This window comes from Ranitomeya variabilis, chromosome 2 (genome assembly GCF_051348905.1).
Source record: "Ranitomeya variabilis isolate aRanVar5 chromosome 2, aRanVar5.hap1, whole genome shotgun sequence".
NCBI lineage: Eukaryota > Metazoa > Chordata > Amphibia > Anura > Dendrobatidae > Ranitomeya > Ranitomeya variabilis.
In genome coordinates this window covers 1,117,500,663-1,117,517,348 of record NC_135233.1, presented here as the reverse complement: position 1 = coordinate 1,117,517,348, position 16,686 = coordinate 1,117,500,663, and the positions used below count along the sequence as shown (strand labels likewise).

At 44.7% G+C, this 16,686-nt stretch overlaps 1 protein-coding gene across 4 annotated transcripts in view; it reads right to left on the bottom strand.

Annotated features, from left to right (window-relative positions):
* Positions 1-16,686, bottom strand: part of LOC143808872 (T-cell differentiation antigen CD6-like) — a 467,903-nt gene that overhangs the window by 36,760 nt on the left and 414,457 nt on the right. For all 4 annotated transcript variants that reach the window (XM_077292011.1, XM_077292012.1, XM_077292013.1 and 1 more), the window contains one exon: positions 8,161-8,254. In XM_077292011.1, coding sequence (XP_077148126.1) covers positions 8,172-8,254 — 83 coding nt within the window. In that variant the 3' untranslated portion in view covers positions 8,161-8,171. The remainder of the gene's footprint in view (positions 1-8,160; positions 8,255-16,686) is intronic.

The window sequence follows — 16,686 nt, the reverse complement described above, 5'->3', positions numbered from 1 at the left end:
AAACGAGAAGACAACCACACCAAGTCCCCGACACAAAGCCGAGGACCAACACGACGACGGCGGTTGGCAAAAAGCTGAGTCTTCTCCTGGGACAACTTCAAATTGTCCACCACCTGCCCCCAAATCTGATGCAACCTCTCCACCACAGCATCCACTCCAGGACAATCCGAAGATTCCACTTGACCGGAGGAAAATCGAGGATGAAACCCCGAATTACAGAAAAACGGGGACACCAAGGTGGCAGAGCTGGCCCGATTATTGAGGGCGAACTCCGCCAAAGGCAAAAAAGCAACCCAATCATCCTGATCCGCAGACACAAAACACCTCAAATATGTCTCCAAGGTCTGATTAGTCCGCTCGGTCTGGCCATTAGTCTGAGGATGGAAAGCAGACGAAAAAGACAAATCTATGCCCATCCTAGCACAGAAAGCCCGCCAAAATCTAGACACGAATTGGGTCCCTCTGTCAGAAACGATATTCTCCGGAATACCATGCAAACGAACAACATTTTGAAAAAACAGAGGAACCAACTCGGAAGAAGAAGGCAACTTAGGCAAGGGAACCAGGTGGACCATCTTAGAGAAACGGTCACACACCACCCAGATGACAGACATCTTCTGAGAAACAGGCAGATTCGAAATAAAATCCATCGAGATGTGCGTCCAAGGCCTCTTCGGGATAGGCAAGGGTAACAACAATCCACTAGCCCGAGAACAACAAGGCTTGGCCCGAGCACAAACGTCACAAGACTGCACAAAGCCTCGCACATCTCGTGACAGGGAAGGCCACCAGAAGGACCTTGCCACCAAATCCCTGGTACCAAAGATTCCAGGATGACCTGCCAACGCAGAAGAATGAACCTCAGAGATGACTCTACTGGTCCAATCATCAGGAACAAACAGTCTACCAGGTGGGCAACGATCAGGTCTATCCGCCTGAAACTCCTGCAAGGCCCGCCGCAGGTCTGGAGAAACGGCAGACAATATCACTCCATCTTTAAGGATACCTGTGGGCTCAGAATTACCAGGGGAGTCAGGCTCAAAACTCCTAGAAAGGGCATCCGCCTTAACATTCTTAGAACCCGGTAGGCAAGACACCACAAAATTAAACCGAGAGAAAAACAACGACCAGCGCGCCTGTCTAGGATTCAGGCGCCTGGCAGACTCAAGGTAAATTAAATTTTTGTGGTCAGTCAATACCACCACCTGATGTCTGGCCCCCTCAAGCCAGTGACGCCACTCCTCAAAAGCCCACTTCATGGCCAAAAGCTCCCGATTCCCAATATCATAATTCCGCTCGGCGGGCGAAAATTTACGGGAAAAAAAAGCACAAGGTCTCATCACGGAGCAGTCGGAACTTCTCTGCGACAACACCGCCCCAGCTCCGATTTCAGAAGCGTCGACCTCAACCTGAAAAGGAAGAGCAACATCAGGCTGACGCAACACTGGGGCGGAAGAAAAGCGGCGCTTGAGCTCCCGAAAGGCCTCCACAGCATCAGGGGACCAATCAGCAACATCAGCACCCTTCTTAGTCAAATCAGTCAATGGTTTTACAACATCAGAAAAACCAGCAATAAATCGACGATAAAAGTTAGCAAAGCCCAAAAATTTCTGAAGACTCTTAAGAGAAGAGGGTTGCGTCCAATCACCAATAGCCTGAACCTTGACAGGATCCATCTCGATGGAAGAGGGGGAAAAAATGTATCCCAAGAAGGAAATCTTTTGAACCCCAAAAACACACTTAGAACCCTTCACACACAAGGAATTAGACCGCAAAACCTGAAAAACCCTCCTGACCTGCTGGACATGAGAGTCCCAGTCATCCGAAAAAATCAGAATATCATCCAGATACACAATCATAAATTTATCCAAATAATCGCGGAAAATGTCATGCATAAAGGACTGGAAGACTGAAGGGGCATTTGAAAGACCAAAAGGCATCACCAAATACTCAAAATGGCCCTCGGGCGTATTAAATGCGGTTTTCCACTCATCCCCCTGCTTGATTCGCACCAAATTATACGCCCCACGGAGATCAATCTTAGAGAACCACTTGGCCCCCTTTATACGAGCAAACAAATCAGTAAGCAGTGGTAACGGATATTGATATTTAACCGTGATTTTATTCAAAAGTCGATAATCAATACACGGCCTCAAAGAGCCGTCTTTCTTAGACACAAAGAAAAAACCGGCTCCTAAGGGAGATGACGAAGGACGAATATGTCCCTTTTCCAAGGACTCCTTTATATATTCTCGCATAGCAGCGTGTTCAGGCACAGACAGATTAAATAAACGACCCTTAGGGTATTTACTACCCGGGAACAAGTCTATGGCACAATCGCACTCCCGGTGCGGAGGTAGTGAACCAACCTTGGGTTCTTCAAAAACGTCACGAAAGTCAGACAAGAATTCAGGAATCTCAGAGGGAATAGATGATGAAATGGAAACCAAAGGTACGTCCCCATGAGTTCCTTTACATCCCCAGCTTAACACAGACATAGCTCTCCAGTCGAGGACTGGGTTATGAGATTGCAGCCATGGCAATCCCAGCACCAAAACATCATGTAGATTATACAGCACCAGAAAGCGAATAACCTCCTGGTGATCCGGATTAACACGCATAGTCACTTGTGTCCAGTATTGTGGTTTATTACTAGCCAATGGGGTGGAGTCAATCCCATTCAGAGGTATCGGAGCCTCCAATGGCTCCAAATCATACCCACAGCGTTTGGCAAAGGACCAATCCATAAGACTCAAAGCAGCGCCAGAGTCGACATAGGCGTCCGCGGTAATAGATGACAAAGAACAAATCAGGGTCACAGATAGAATAAACTTAGACTGTAAAGTGCTAATTGAAACAGACTTGTCAGGCTTCTTAGTACGCTTAAAGCATGCTGATATAACATGAGTTGAATCACCACAATAGAAGCACAACCCATTTTTTCGTCTAAAATTCTGCCGCTCGCTTCTGGACAGAATTCTATCACATTGCATATTTTCTGGCGTTTTCTCAGTAGACACCGCCAAATGGTGCACAGGTTTGCGCTCCCGCAGACGCCTATCGATCTGAATAGCCATCGTCATGGACTCATTCAGACTCGCAGGCACAGGGAACCCCACCATAACATCCTTAATGGCATCAGAGAGACCTTCTCTGAAAATCGCCGCCAGGGCGCACTCATTCCACTGAGTAAGCACAGACCATTTGCGGAATTTTTGGCAGTATATTTCAGCTTCATCTTGCCCCTGAGACAAGGACATCAAGGCCTTTTCCGCCTGAAGCTCTAAATGAGGTTCCTCATAAAGCAACCCCAAGGCCAGAAAAAACGCATCCACATTGAGCAACGCAGGATCCCCTGGTGCCAATGCAAAAGCCCAGTCTTGAGGGTCGCCCCGGAGCAAGGAAATTACAATCCTGACCTGCTGTGCAGGGTCTCCGGCAGAGCGAGACTTCAGGGACAAAAACAATTTGCAATTATTTTTAAAATTTTGAAAGTGAGATCTATTCCCCGAGAAGAATTCAGGCAAAGGAATTCTAGGCTCAGACATAGGTGCATGAACAACAAAATCTTGCAAATTTTGTACCTTTGTGGCGAGATTATTCAAACCTGTAGCTACACTCTGAAGATCCATTTGAAACAGGTGAACACAGAGCCATTCAAGGATTAGAAGGAGAGAAAGAGAGGAAGGCTGCAGTATAGGTAGACTAGCAAGTGATTCAATTAAGAGCACACTCAGAACTAGAGGAAAAAAAAAAAAAAAAAAAAATATTGTAGCAGACTTCTTTTTTCTCTCCTTTCTCAGCCAGTAATTTAACCCTTTTTTGGGCCGGTCAAACTGTCATGATTCTCAATGGCGAGAGAACATAGCCCAGCATATATGAGAACTAGCTCTTGGAAGATGGAAACTATACTGACCATGAACTAAACCTGCCGCACAACTAGAAGTGGCCGGGTAGCATGCCTACGTTTTTTTTATCCCTAGATGCCCAGCGCCAGCCGGAGAACTACCTAATCCTAGCAGAGGAAAAGACAGTCCTGGCTCACCTCTAGAGAAATTTTCCCAAAAGGCAGACAGAGGCCCCCACATATATTGGCGGTGATTTTAGATGAAATGACAAACGTAGTATGAAAATAGGTTTAGCAAAATCGAGGTCCGCTTACTAGATAGCAGGAAGACAGAAAGGGCACTTTCATGGTCAGCAGAAAACCCTATCAAAACACCATCCAGAAATTACTTTAAGACTCTAGCATTAACTCATAACACCAGAGTGGCAATTTCCGCTCACAAGAGCTTTCCAGACACAGTAACGAAACAGCAGCTGTGAACAGGAACAAAATGCAAAAACACACAAGGACAAAAGTCCAACTTAGCTGGGAGTTGTCTAGTAGCAGGAACATGCACAGAAAGGCTTCTGATAACATTGTTGACCGGCATGAAACTGACAGAGGAGCAAGGTTATATAGCGACTCCCACATCCTGATAGGAGCAGGTGAACAGAGGGGATGATGCACACAAGTTCAATTCCACCAGTGGCCACCGGGGGAGCCCAGAATCCAATTTCACAACAATTCCCTATTCATTTGAAACAGAACAAATACTCACCATATGTATTTGTATAATCTATATCCTGGCTGCTGCAGTCACTCACATTCACCGCCCTTGCATAAACTCTTTACACTCCATCCATATCGGCCCCTCTGTCCTTGCCTCTCCTATGTATAGCACTCATGCTCTGTTCACATTGCTTAACAGCGCTGATCCATTCAGTCCCACCATCCAACACAAGAGACGCTCTCACAAGTCGCTTAACCATCTGCTCACTCTTTCTATTCTCCTACTCCTAGTCGCTGGAGACATCTCTCCCAACCCCGGCCCCCCTTGTTATAGCCAGTCAAACCTCCCAATTGCTACACCCAGAAACCCCTCTAACCTTATTAATACTCCACGCATGCCTTCTGTCTCTTTCAATTGTGCCCTTTGGAATTCTCGCTCTGTGTGTAATAAACTCTCCTTCATTCATGACCTCTTCCTTTCTAACTCTCTTAATCTCCTGGCTCTCACTGAAACCTGGATCCAGCAGTCAGACACCACCGCTGCTGCTGCTCTTTCATATGGTGGACTACACTTTTCTCATACCCCAAGATCAGACAACAGAGCAGGTGGAGGCGTTGGTCTGCTCCTTTCACCCAAATGTACCTTCCAAGTTATCCCCCAAGTACCCTCCTTGTATTCCCTTCCTTTGAGGTCCATGCTGTCAGACTCTACGTCCCCTTCTCCATGCGAGTGGCAGTGGTGTATCATCCTCCCGGTCCCTCTCATCAGTTCCTGGATCACTTTGCCACCTGGCTTCCACACTTTCTCTCCTGTAACACCCCCACCCTTATCATGGGTGATTTCAACATCCCCATTGCTTCTTCCCTCTCCCCATCTGCTTCTCACCTTTTATCTCTAACCTCCTCTTTCGGCCTCTCGCAGCATACTAACTCTCCAACACATGAAGATGGAAACTCCCTTGACTTGGTCTTCTCCCGGCTTTGCTCAGTGGACGATTTCACAAACTCCCCTCTCCCGCTCTCTGACCACAACCTTCTTTCATTCTCTATCAAGAACTGCCATCCCACCCAGGTCACGCCCACTTTCCACACTTATAGAAACATACAGGCCATTAACACCCAGAAACTTATGAAGAACTTGCAGTCCTCATTGGCCCCAATCTCTTCCATCTCATGTCCTGATTCTGCTCTGAAGCATTACAATGAAACCCTGCAAAGTGCCCTGGATGAAGCTGCACCTCCTATACATAGAACAACTCAGCACAGACGGCGACAACCGTGGCACACGCGGAACGTCTGTGGAGAGAATCTAATCTACCCGAAGATTTCATCCATTATAAGTTCATGCTAAAAACATACAACTCTGCCCTTCACCTCTCCAAACAAACCTATTTTAACACCCTGATCACCTCACTGTCAAATAACCCTAAACGTCTCTTTGACACTTTCCAGTCCCTACTCAACCCAAGAGAGCAGGCCCCAACCATGGATCTCCGCACTGACGATCTGGCCAATTACTTCAAAGAAAAAATTGACCATATTCGACAGGAAATCATCTCCCAATCTCCTCATACCATGCAATGTCCTCCCTCCCCCACTGCATCCAGTTCACTCTCTGACTTTGAGCCAGATACAGAAGAAGAAGTAGTCAGGCTCCTTGCATCTTCTCGCCTGACCACTTGCACCAGTGACCCCATTCCGTCACATCTCCTCCAGTCCCTTTCCCCAGCTGTCACCTCTCATCTAACAAAAATATTCAACCTTTCTCTCACTTCCGGTATTTTTCCCTCCTCATTTAAGCATGCCATCATACATCCATTACTTAAAAAACCCTCCCTCGACCAAAATTGTGCCGCTAATTATAGACCTGTCTCTAATCTTCCCTTCATCTCTAAACTCCTCGAACGCCTGGTCCACTCCCGTCTTACCCGCTATCTCTCAGATAACTCTCTTCTCGACCCTCTTCAATCTGGCTTCCGCTCTTTACACTCTACTGAAACTGCCCTCACTAAAGTCTCTCATGACCTACTAACAGCTAAATCTAATGGTCACCACTCCATGCTAATTCTCTTGGATCTCTCTGCAGCATTTGATACTGTGGATCATCAGCTCCTTCTCACTATGCTCCGCTCCATCGGCCTCAAGGACACCGTTCTCTCTTGGTTCTCCTCCTATCTCTCTGACCGCTCCTTCACTGTATGTTTTGCTGGTTCCTCCTCCTCTCAACTTCCCCTTACTGTTGGGGTTTCTCAAGGATCAGTCCTAGGCCCCCTCCTCTTCTCTTTGTATACTGCCCCTATTGGACAAACAGTAGATTTGGTTTCCAGTACCATCTCTATGCTGACGACACCCAATTATACACCTCTTCTCCTGCTATCACGCCGACCTTTTTAGAAAACACCAGTGATTGTCTTACCGCTGTCTCTAACATCATGTCCTCCCTCTATCTGAAACTGAACCTGTCAAAAACTGAACTCCTCGTGTTCTCTCCCTCTACTAACCTACCTTTGCCCGACATTGCCATCTCCGTGTGCAGTTCCATCATTACTCCAAAGCAACATGCCCGCTGTCTTGGGGTCATCCTTGATTCCGAGCTTTCATTCACCCCCCACATCCGATCACTGGCTCGCTCTTCTTATCTGCATCTCAAAAACATTTCTAGAATTCGCCCTTTTCTTGCTTTCGACTCTGCAAAAACTCTTACTGTCTCACTTATTCATTCTCGTCTGGACTATTGTAACTCTCTACTAATCGGCCTCCCTCTTACCAAACTCTCCCCACTCCAATCTGTCCTGAATGCTGCTGCCAGGATCATATTCCTCACCAACCGTTACAACGATGCCTCTACCTTGTGCCAGTCATTAGACAGGCTACCCATCCACTCCAGAATCCCGTACAAAACTACTACCCTCCTCCACAAAGCACTCCATGGCTCAGCACCACCCTACATCTCCTCGCTGGTCTCAGTCTACCACCCTACCCGTACCCTCCGCTCCACTAATGACCTCAGGTTAGCATCTTCAATAATCAGAACCTCCCACTCCCGTCTCCAAGACTTTACACGTGCTGCGCCGATTCTTTGGAATGCACTACCCAGGTTAATACGATTAATCCCCAATCCCCACAGTTTTAAGCGAGCCCTAAAAACTCATTTGTTCAGACTGGCCTACCGCCTCAATGCATTTACCTAACCATCCCTGGGTGGCCCATTCGGAAAAAAAAAAAAACATAATCAGGTTCCTCTCATCATGTTCTCATACACTTTATGCAGTTAATAGCCCTCTGAGTCTGTACGGCTACATACTTAGGCTGATAACTGGTTCATGCAGCTTTACATGAACACCCGAGCCTTATACTATGGTTGGTCCAAATAACTAAAGCGATTGTTACCATCCACCTCTCGTGTCTCCCCTTTTCCTCATAGTTTGTAGCTTGCGAGCAGCAGGGCCCTCATTCCTCCTGGTATCTGTTTTGAACTGTGATTTCTGTTATGCTGTAATGTCTATTGTCTGTACAAGTCCCCTCTATAAGTTGTAAAGCGCTGCGGAATATGTTGGCGCTATATAAATAAAATTATTATTATTATTATTATCTTAATTGCTTACCACACGTCTTATCAAACAGAAGTGACAGAACTGACATCATCGTATTCAGAGGATGCTTCATAGGGCTGTGGCGGGAACAGCGAATTCTGTTGACCTGAAAGAGAAGTGACAGGATCACAGCTTGAATAGAAGAATCCTCTGTGATGGGCTAAGTGAAAAAGTCAAGCACTATGATCATCAGGATAGCTGCTGGTGTACAAAGAGCAGAAAACTTGTTAATATTGATTATTCTATACGGCACCAGAAATTACTGCGGACCCATGTAGGTACAATAACTCATCAATATATCAATTATCAGGAGGACAATGAGTAAATAATATACCAAACCAAATAATTCAAATTCAACAATTGTTTTTATTGGATAACATAAATTTTAACCATCATAAATAAGTACATAGGTCTTAATTAAGATCATGTGAATCACACCAACGCACGTTTCGCGTATAAATAATGCACGCCCCCTGAGGAAGCGACATTATTTATACGCGAAACGCACGTTGGGGTTACCTGACACAGATTGGAGCAGGACTTTGGACCTTATCATGGGTAATTATTGCTGTTACTAATGCATACAAATGAGGGATTAGTCATCTGCAGTATATGGTGTGTGTATTGTGTTGCGAGTAGGAGGGATTGCAATTGCAATCGGTGATATACCTAATTGAGTGGACACATTGCTACCCAGCATGTATTATTATAATGATCCCCTAATACTTATTTATCTTAGTCCGACACGCTCCTCTCTGTGTCATATCTAACACTTTGGTGTGATTCACATGATCTTAATTAAGACCTATGTACTTATTTATGATGGTTAAAATTTATGTTATCCAATAAAAACAATTGTTGAATTTGAATTATTTGGTTTGGTATATTATTTACTCATTGTCCTCCTGATAATTATTAATATTGATGTATAGATGTCTGTCAGTCTGAATCGTGCACTATAATAGAGTCTGTGGTGTGAGGACGACCTGAAAGGATCAGTGTTATAAGTAAGGCACAAGGGTTTTCACATGGTTAGAGAAATTGTTATAACTTGTCAAGGGTAAGATGATTATTTTCTCTTTTTTTTTTTATTGTCATAACCTCTTCATATGTATTTGAAAAACAGAGAGTGGGGGGTTGTCCCAGATGCTGAGCTGAGGAAAAACACATTGGGAGAGCATTCGCAAGGCACCATCTATTAAATGGCTCCACCTCATATATACAACCTTACCAGATGGGTTCCAGGAGTGTTAAAACTCCTGCACACGTGGATTCAGCGGCAGTCGCTCCCGTGAAATTCTTGGAAGCCTTCCTGCTTAGAGAACCAATGGGTTCTACTGTTCCGACACCATCTTGGCCCAGTGCTGAAATAGCAGTATCACATGAGGAGGACAGAGAGACAGGAGGACTTGAGGCAGGGGACTTTTTAACCCCTACTGGTGGGTAGAGTAAGCCTGGAAAGGACAATTCAGACCAGCACTTGGACATTGATTTCCTGCAGTCACAGCCACAAGATGGGTCAAACACATTAGGCCCCTCCACACAGAACAGTGTGCAAGAACGGCGGCTGATGGAAACAGAAATCAAGCTTCCCATACCCCATCCTTCAGCATAGAATCATAGAATGGTAGAGTTGGTAGGGACCTCCTGGGTCATCTGGTCTAAGCCCCTGCTCAATGCAGGATTCACCCAGACAAATGTCTGTCCAGCCACTGTTTGAGGGGAGGGTCCCTCCACCTAGAACTCGCATCAAATCCCTCGACCTTAACTCCCACCTAGGACAGGGAGAACCCCTTCACATAGGGTTCAGAGTGACTGGGATACAGGAGACCTCTCTACTCAAAGGAGTCACTTCCAAGCACCTAATCCCACCAACTTTAGGGGGACATGGAATGGACCTCTGGGGAGGATGAATGGCTAACACATGAACCCTCTCCAGCATCATGAAACAATCTCCTTGCACACTTTCCTTCTTAGGAGCATTTTAAAATCTTAATAAATGAGGTCAAAGATGCTTGCAGAATGGAAATAGCATGTGTAAAACAGGATATGCGGCACCTTGCGGGTCATATCGATACTCTAGAAAGGGAAGCACAACACCATTATATTTTATGTAGAAGACCTTCACCAACTAGTGCTTTCACAACAAAAAACTGTAAAAGACCTTCATGCCCATTTATAGGATCTTGATAACAGGCAGGAGATGTGACATCCAAGGGTAAGGGGCATACTAGAGTCAAGTGGTCAGGAAAATCCTAAACTAATGCTTCAAAAGATCTTTAGTTCAATCCTAGGAGACCAAGCCTTTACGCCAATTAAGTTTGACCAAGCACATCGAGCCCTGCAGCCTAAAGGTTCTACAGTTCAACCAAGCACATCAAGCCCTGCAGCCTAAAGGTTCTACAGTTCACCCTTATGACTTTATCTGCTGCCTACATGATTTAAGAGACTAAATAAAAGATGGCAAACGCCAGGTCTCAGAGGAATATATTCTACTAGATGGTGGCCTGATTCTAACGCATCGGATATTCTAGAATATGCATGTCCACGTAGTATATTGCCCAGCCACGTAGTATATTGCCCAGTGACGTAGTATATTGCCCAGTGACATAGTATATTGCCCAGTTATGTAGTATATTGCCCAGTGACGTAGTATATTGCCCAGTGACGTAGTATATTGCCCAGTGACGTAGTATATTGCCCAGCGATGTAGTATATTGCCCAGTTACGTAGTATACAGCACAGAGCCACGTAGTATATTGCACAGCGACGTAGTATACAGCACAGAGCCATGTAGTATATTGCCCAGCCACGTAGTATATTGGCCAGTCACGTAGTATATTGCCCAGCTACGTAGTATATTGCCCAGCCACGTATGTCACAGGTTAAAAAATTAAAAATAAACATATACTCACCTTCCGAGGGTACCCTTGTAGTTCTGTCGCCTGTGTGCGGTGCAGGCAGCAGCTTCCGGTCCCAGGGTGTGATGACGTCGCGGTCACATGACCGTGACGTCATGGCAGGTCCTTCTCGCGCAGGGCCTGCGATGACGTCGCGGTCACATGACCGTGACGTCATGGCAGGTCCTTCTCGCGCAGGCCCTGTGATGACGTCACGGTCACATGACCGTGACATCATGGCAGGTCCTTGTCGCATACCATCCTTAGCACCGGAACCTGCTGCTTGCATGGACCGGTCACCGGAGCGTCGCGAGGAGCGGGAAAGGCGGCGGAAGGTGAGTATATAATGATTTTTTATTTTTTTAATTATTTTTAACATTAGATGTTTTTACTATTGAGGCTGCATAGGCAGCATCATAGTAACATAGTAACATAGTTAGTAAGGCCGAAAAAAGACATTTGTCCATCCAGTTCAGCCTATATTCCTATATTCCATCATAATAAATCCCCAGATCTACATCCTTCTACAGAACCTAATAATTGTATGATACAATATTGTTCTGCTCCAGGAAGATATCCGGGCCTCTCTTGAACCCCTCGACTGAGTTCGCCATCACCACCTCCTCAGGCAAGCAATTCCAGATTCTCACTGCCCTAACAGTAAAGAATCCTCTTCTATGTTGGTGGAAAAACCTTCTCTCCTCCAGACGCAAAGAATGCCCCCTTGTGCCCGTCACCTTCCTTGGTATAAACAGATCCTCAGCGAGATATTTGTATTGTCCCATTATATACTTATACATGGTTATTAGATCGCCCCTCAGTCGTCTTTTTTCTAGACTAAATAATCCTAATTTCGCTAATCTATCTGGGTATTGTAGTTCTCCCATCCCCTTTATTAACTTTGTTGCCCTCCTTTGTACTCTCTCTAGTTCCATTATATCCTTCCTGAGCACCGGTGCCCAAAACTGGACACAGTACTCCATGTGCGGTCTAACTAGGGATTTGTACAGAGGCAGTATAATGCTCTCATCATGTGTATCCAGACCTCTTTTAATGCACCCCATGATCCTGTTTGCCTTGGCAGCTGCTGCCTGGCACTGGCTGCTCCAGGTAAGTTTATCATTAACTAGGATCCCCAAGTCCTTCTCCCTGTCAGATTTACCCAGTGGTTTCCCGTTCAGTGTGTAATGGTGATATTGATTCCTTCTTCCCATGTGTATAACCTTACATTTATCATTGTTAAACCTCATCTGCCACCTTTCAGCCCAAGTTTCCAACTTATCCAGATCCATCTGTAGCAGAATACTATCTTCTCTTGTATTAACTGCTTTACATAGTTTTGTATCATCTGCAAATATCAATATTTTACTGTGTAAACCTTCTACCAGATCATTAATGAATATGTTGAAGAGAACAGGTCCCAATACCGACCCCTGCGGTACCCCACTGGTCACAGCGACCCAGTTAGAGACTATACCATTTATAACCACCCTCTGCTTTCTATCACTAAGCCAGTTACTAACCCATTTACACACATTTTCCCCCAGACCAAGCATTCTCATTTTGTGTACCAACCTCTTGTGCGGCACGGTATCAAACGCTTTGGAAAAATCGAGATATACCACGTCCAATGACTCACCGTGGTCTAGCCTATAGCTTACCTCTTCATAAAAACTGATTAGATTGGTTTGACATGAGCGATTTCTCATAAACCCATGCTGATATGGAGTTACACAGTTATTCTCATTGAGATAATCCAGAATAACATCCTTCAGAAACCCTTCGAATATTTTGCCAACAGTAGAGGTTAGACTTACTGGCCTATAATTTCCAGGTTCACTTTTAGAGCCCTTTTTGAATATTGGCACCACATTTGCTATGCGCCAGTCCTGCGGAACAGACCCCGTCGCTATAGAGTCCCTAAAAATAAGAAATAATGGTTTATCTATTACATTACTTAGTTCTCTTAGTACTCGTGGGTGTATGCCATCCGGACCCGGAGATTTATCTATTTTAATCTTATTTAGCCGGTTTCGCACCTCTTCTTGGGTTAGATTGGTGACCCTTAATATAGGGTTTTCATTGTTTCTTGGGATTTCACCTAGCATTTCATTTTCCACCGTGAATACCGTGGAGAAGAAGGTGTTTAATATGTTAGCCTTTTCCTCATCATCTACAACCATTCTCTCCTCACTATTTTTTAAGGGGCCTACATTTTCAGTTTTTATTCTTTTACTATTGATATAGTTGAAGAACAGTTTGGGATTAGTTTTACTCTCCTTAGCAATGTGCTTCTCTGTTTCCTTTTTGGCAGCTTTAGTTAGTTTTTTAGATAAAGTATTTTTATCCCTATAGTTTTTTAGAGCTTCAATGGTGCCATCCTGCTTTAGTAGTGCAAATGCTTTCTTTTTACTGTTAATTGCCTGTCTTACTTCTTTGTTTAGCCACATTGGGTTTTTCCTATTTCTAGTCCTTTTATTCCCACAAGGTATAAACCGCTTACAGTGCCTATTTAGGATGTTCTTAAACATTTCCCATTTATTATCTGTATTCTTATTTCTGAGGATATTGTCCCAGTCTACCAGATTAAGGGCATCTCTAAGCTGGTCAAACTTTGCCTTCCTAAAGTTCAGTGTTTTTGTGACTCCCTGACAAGTCCCCCTAGTGAAAGACAGGTGAAACTGTACAATATTGTGGTCGCTATTTCCTAGATGCCCGACCACCTGCAGATTTGTTATTCTGTCAGGTCTATTAGATAGGATTAGGTCTAAAAGTGCTGCTCCTCTGGTTGGATTCTGCACCAATTGTGAAAGATAATTTTTCTTGGTTATTAGCAGAAACCTGTTGCCTTTATGGGTTTCACAGGTTTCTGTTTCCCAGTTAGTTCCCATCAATAGTAAAAACTTGGTCACACAGGGTTAATAGCGGTGGCAACGGAGTGAGTTACCCGCGGCATAACGCGGTCCGTTACCGCTGGCATTAACCCTGTGTGAGCCGTGACTGTGGGGAGTATGGAGCGGGCGCCGGGCACTGAATGTAGGGGAGTAGGGAGGGACTAATCGGACTGTGCCCGTCGCTGATTGGTCGCGGCAGCCATGACAGGCAGCTGGCGAGACTAATCAGCGACTTGGATTCCATGACAGACGGAGGCTGCGACCAATGAATATCCGAAACAGACAGAAGGACAGAAAGGACGGAAGTAACCCTTAGACAATTATGTAGTAGATTTGTGTACCGAAATACAGCTGTTTTCCGATTTATCACTTACAAGTCTTCAGAAGAGGAGACACCTTAAGCCCCTACTAAAAATCCTGATGGATCAGCGAATTCTCTAAAGATGATGGCCGTCGAGAAGGAATATCTGCGAAATTGCATTCCTTTGAGGATCTACCAGCATTCTGTGAAGCTTTGGGACTGCACACCCCAGCACCAATATTGTAGACTGGGAGGCTCCTTCACCTAAAGAGGCACCTACCACTTTTCGGAATCAAAAAGGAAGAAGGAATCAGAGGGGTCAGAGCAACAGACCTCACTGAGAACATTCTAATTGGCGTTGGACATTACTAATATTTTTCAGGACTTTTATTCTGAATATTACTGTGTTTAGAGCTGTTATTAAGTTACGTTGTGTCAGCACAGGTTATACGAGTTATACTGTATGCCTAGGGGGAACACTGACTGACTTTTGGGAAGCTTCTTTTTTCTTGTCCACATAAGAATAGTCCTGGGCTCCACCCCATTAAAAATGGTCTTGGGGCTATTTTTTTCCATCTAATTTCCTAGTGGGCTCACTTTGTACCATAGGAGTAACCCTACACCAGGAGTTATCCTGCAAAATATGGTATTTCATATACAGTGGGGGAAATAAGTACAGTTACGTCCATACATATTTGGACAGAGACAACATTTTTCTAATTTTGGTTATAGACATTACCACAATGAATTTTAAACAAAACAATTCAGATGCAGTTGAAGTTCAGACTTTCAGCTTTCATTTGAGGGTATCCACATTAAAATTGGATGAAGGGTTTAGGAGTTTCAGCTCCTTAACATGTGCCACCCTGTTTTTAAAGGGACCAAAAGTAATTGGACAATTGACTCCACGGCTATTTCATGGACAGGTGTGGGCAATCCCTTTATTATGTCAATCTCAATTAAGCAGATAAAGGGCCTGGAGTTGATTTGAGGTGTGGTGTTTGCATTTGGAAGGATTTGTTGTGAAGTAAACATGCGGTCAAAGGAGCTCTCCATGCAGGTGAAACAAGCCAACCTTAGCTGCAAAAACAGAAAAAAAACATCTGAGAAATTGCTACAATATTAGGAGTGGCAAAATCTACAGTTTGGTACATCCTGAGAAAGAAAGAAAGCACTGGTGATCTCATCAATGCAAAAAGACCTGGGCACCCACGGAAGACAACAGTGATGGATGATCGCAGAATAATCTCCATGGTGAAGAGAAACACCTTCACAACAGCCAACCAAGTGACCAACACTCTCCCGGAGGTCGGCGTATCAATATCCAAATCTACCATAAAGAGAAGACTGCATGAAAGTACAGAGGGTTCACTGCACGGTGCAAGCCACTCATAAGCATCAAGAAGAAAAAGGCTAAAAAACATCTAAAAAAGCCAGCACAGTTCTGGAAGAACATTCTTTGGACAGATGAACCCAAGATGAACCTCTACCAGAATGATGGAAAGAGAAAAGTATGGTGAAGGCGTGGTCCAGCTCATGATCAAAAGCATACCACATCATCTGTAAAACACGGCGGAGGCAGTGTGATGGCTTGGGCATGCATGGCTGCCAGTGGCACTGGGTCACTAGTGTTTATTGATGATGGGACACAGGAATGAATTCTGAGGTCTTCAGAGCCGCCATACTGTGTGCCCAGATCCAGCCAAATGCAGCCAAACTGATTGGTCGTTGTTTCATACTACAGATGGACAATGACCCAAAACATAAAGCCAAAGCAACCCAGGAGTTTATTAAAGAAAAGAAGTGGAATATTCTTGAATGGCCAAGTCAGTCACCTGATCTCAACCCAATTGAGCAGCATTTCACTTGTTAAAGACTAAACTTCAGACAGAAAGGCCACAAACAAACAGCAACTGAAAACCACCGCAGTGAAGGCCTGGCCGAGCATCAAAAAGGAGGAAACACAGCGTCTGGTGATGTCCATGAGTTCAAGACTTCAGGCAGTCATTGCCAACAAAGGGTTTTCAACCAAGTACTAACAATGAACATTTTATTTAAAATTATTTAATCTGTCCAATTACTTTTGGTCCTTTTAAAAACAGGGTGGCACATGTTAAGGAGCTGAATCTCCTAAACCCTTCATTCAATTTTAATATGGATACCCACAAATGAAAGCTGGAAGTCTGAACTTCAACTGCATCTGAATTGTTCTGTTTAAAATTCATTGTGGTAATGTTTATAACCAAAATTAGAAAAATGTTGTGTTAGGGGTCGAGTTCTCGCCTCTGCACAGGGGGAATCTCGAGCCATCTCCTCTGCGGTCTCCCATTCTTCTCCAGCCACAGTGGAGACGTCGGTCCCAGCGTCTGGCTCAGCCTGATACTGTGTGGATAGTTTCTGCTGCTTTCCCAGGCTCAGCCATTGTAGCCAGTACTGGTTAGCG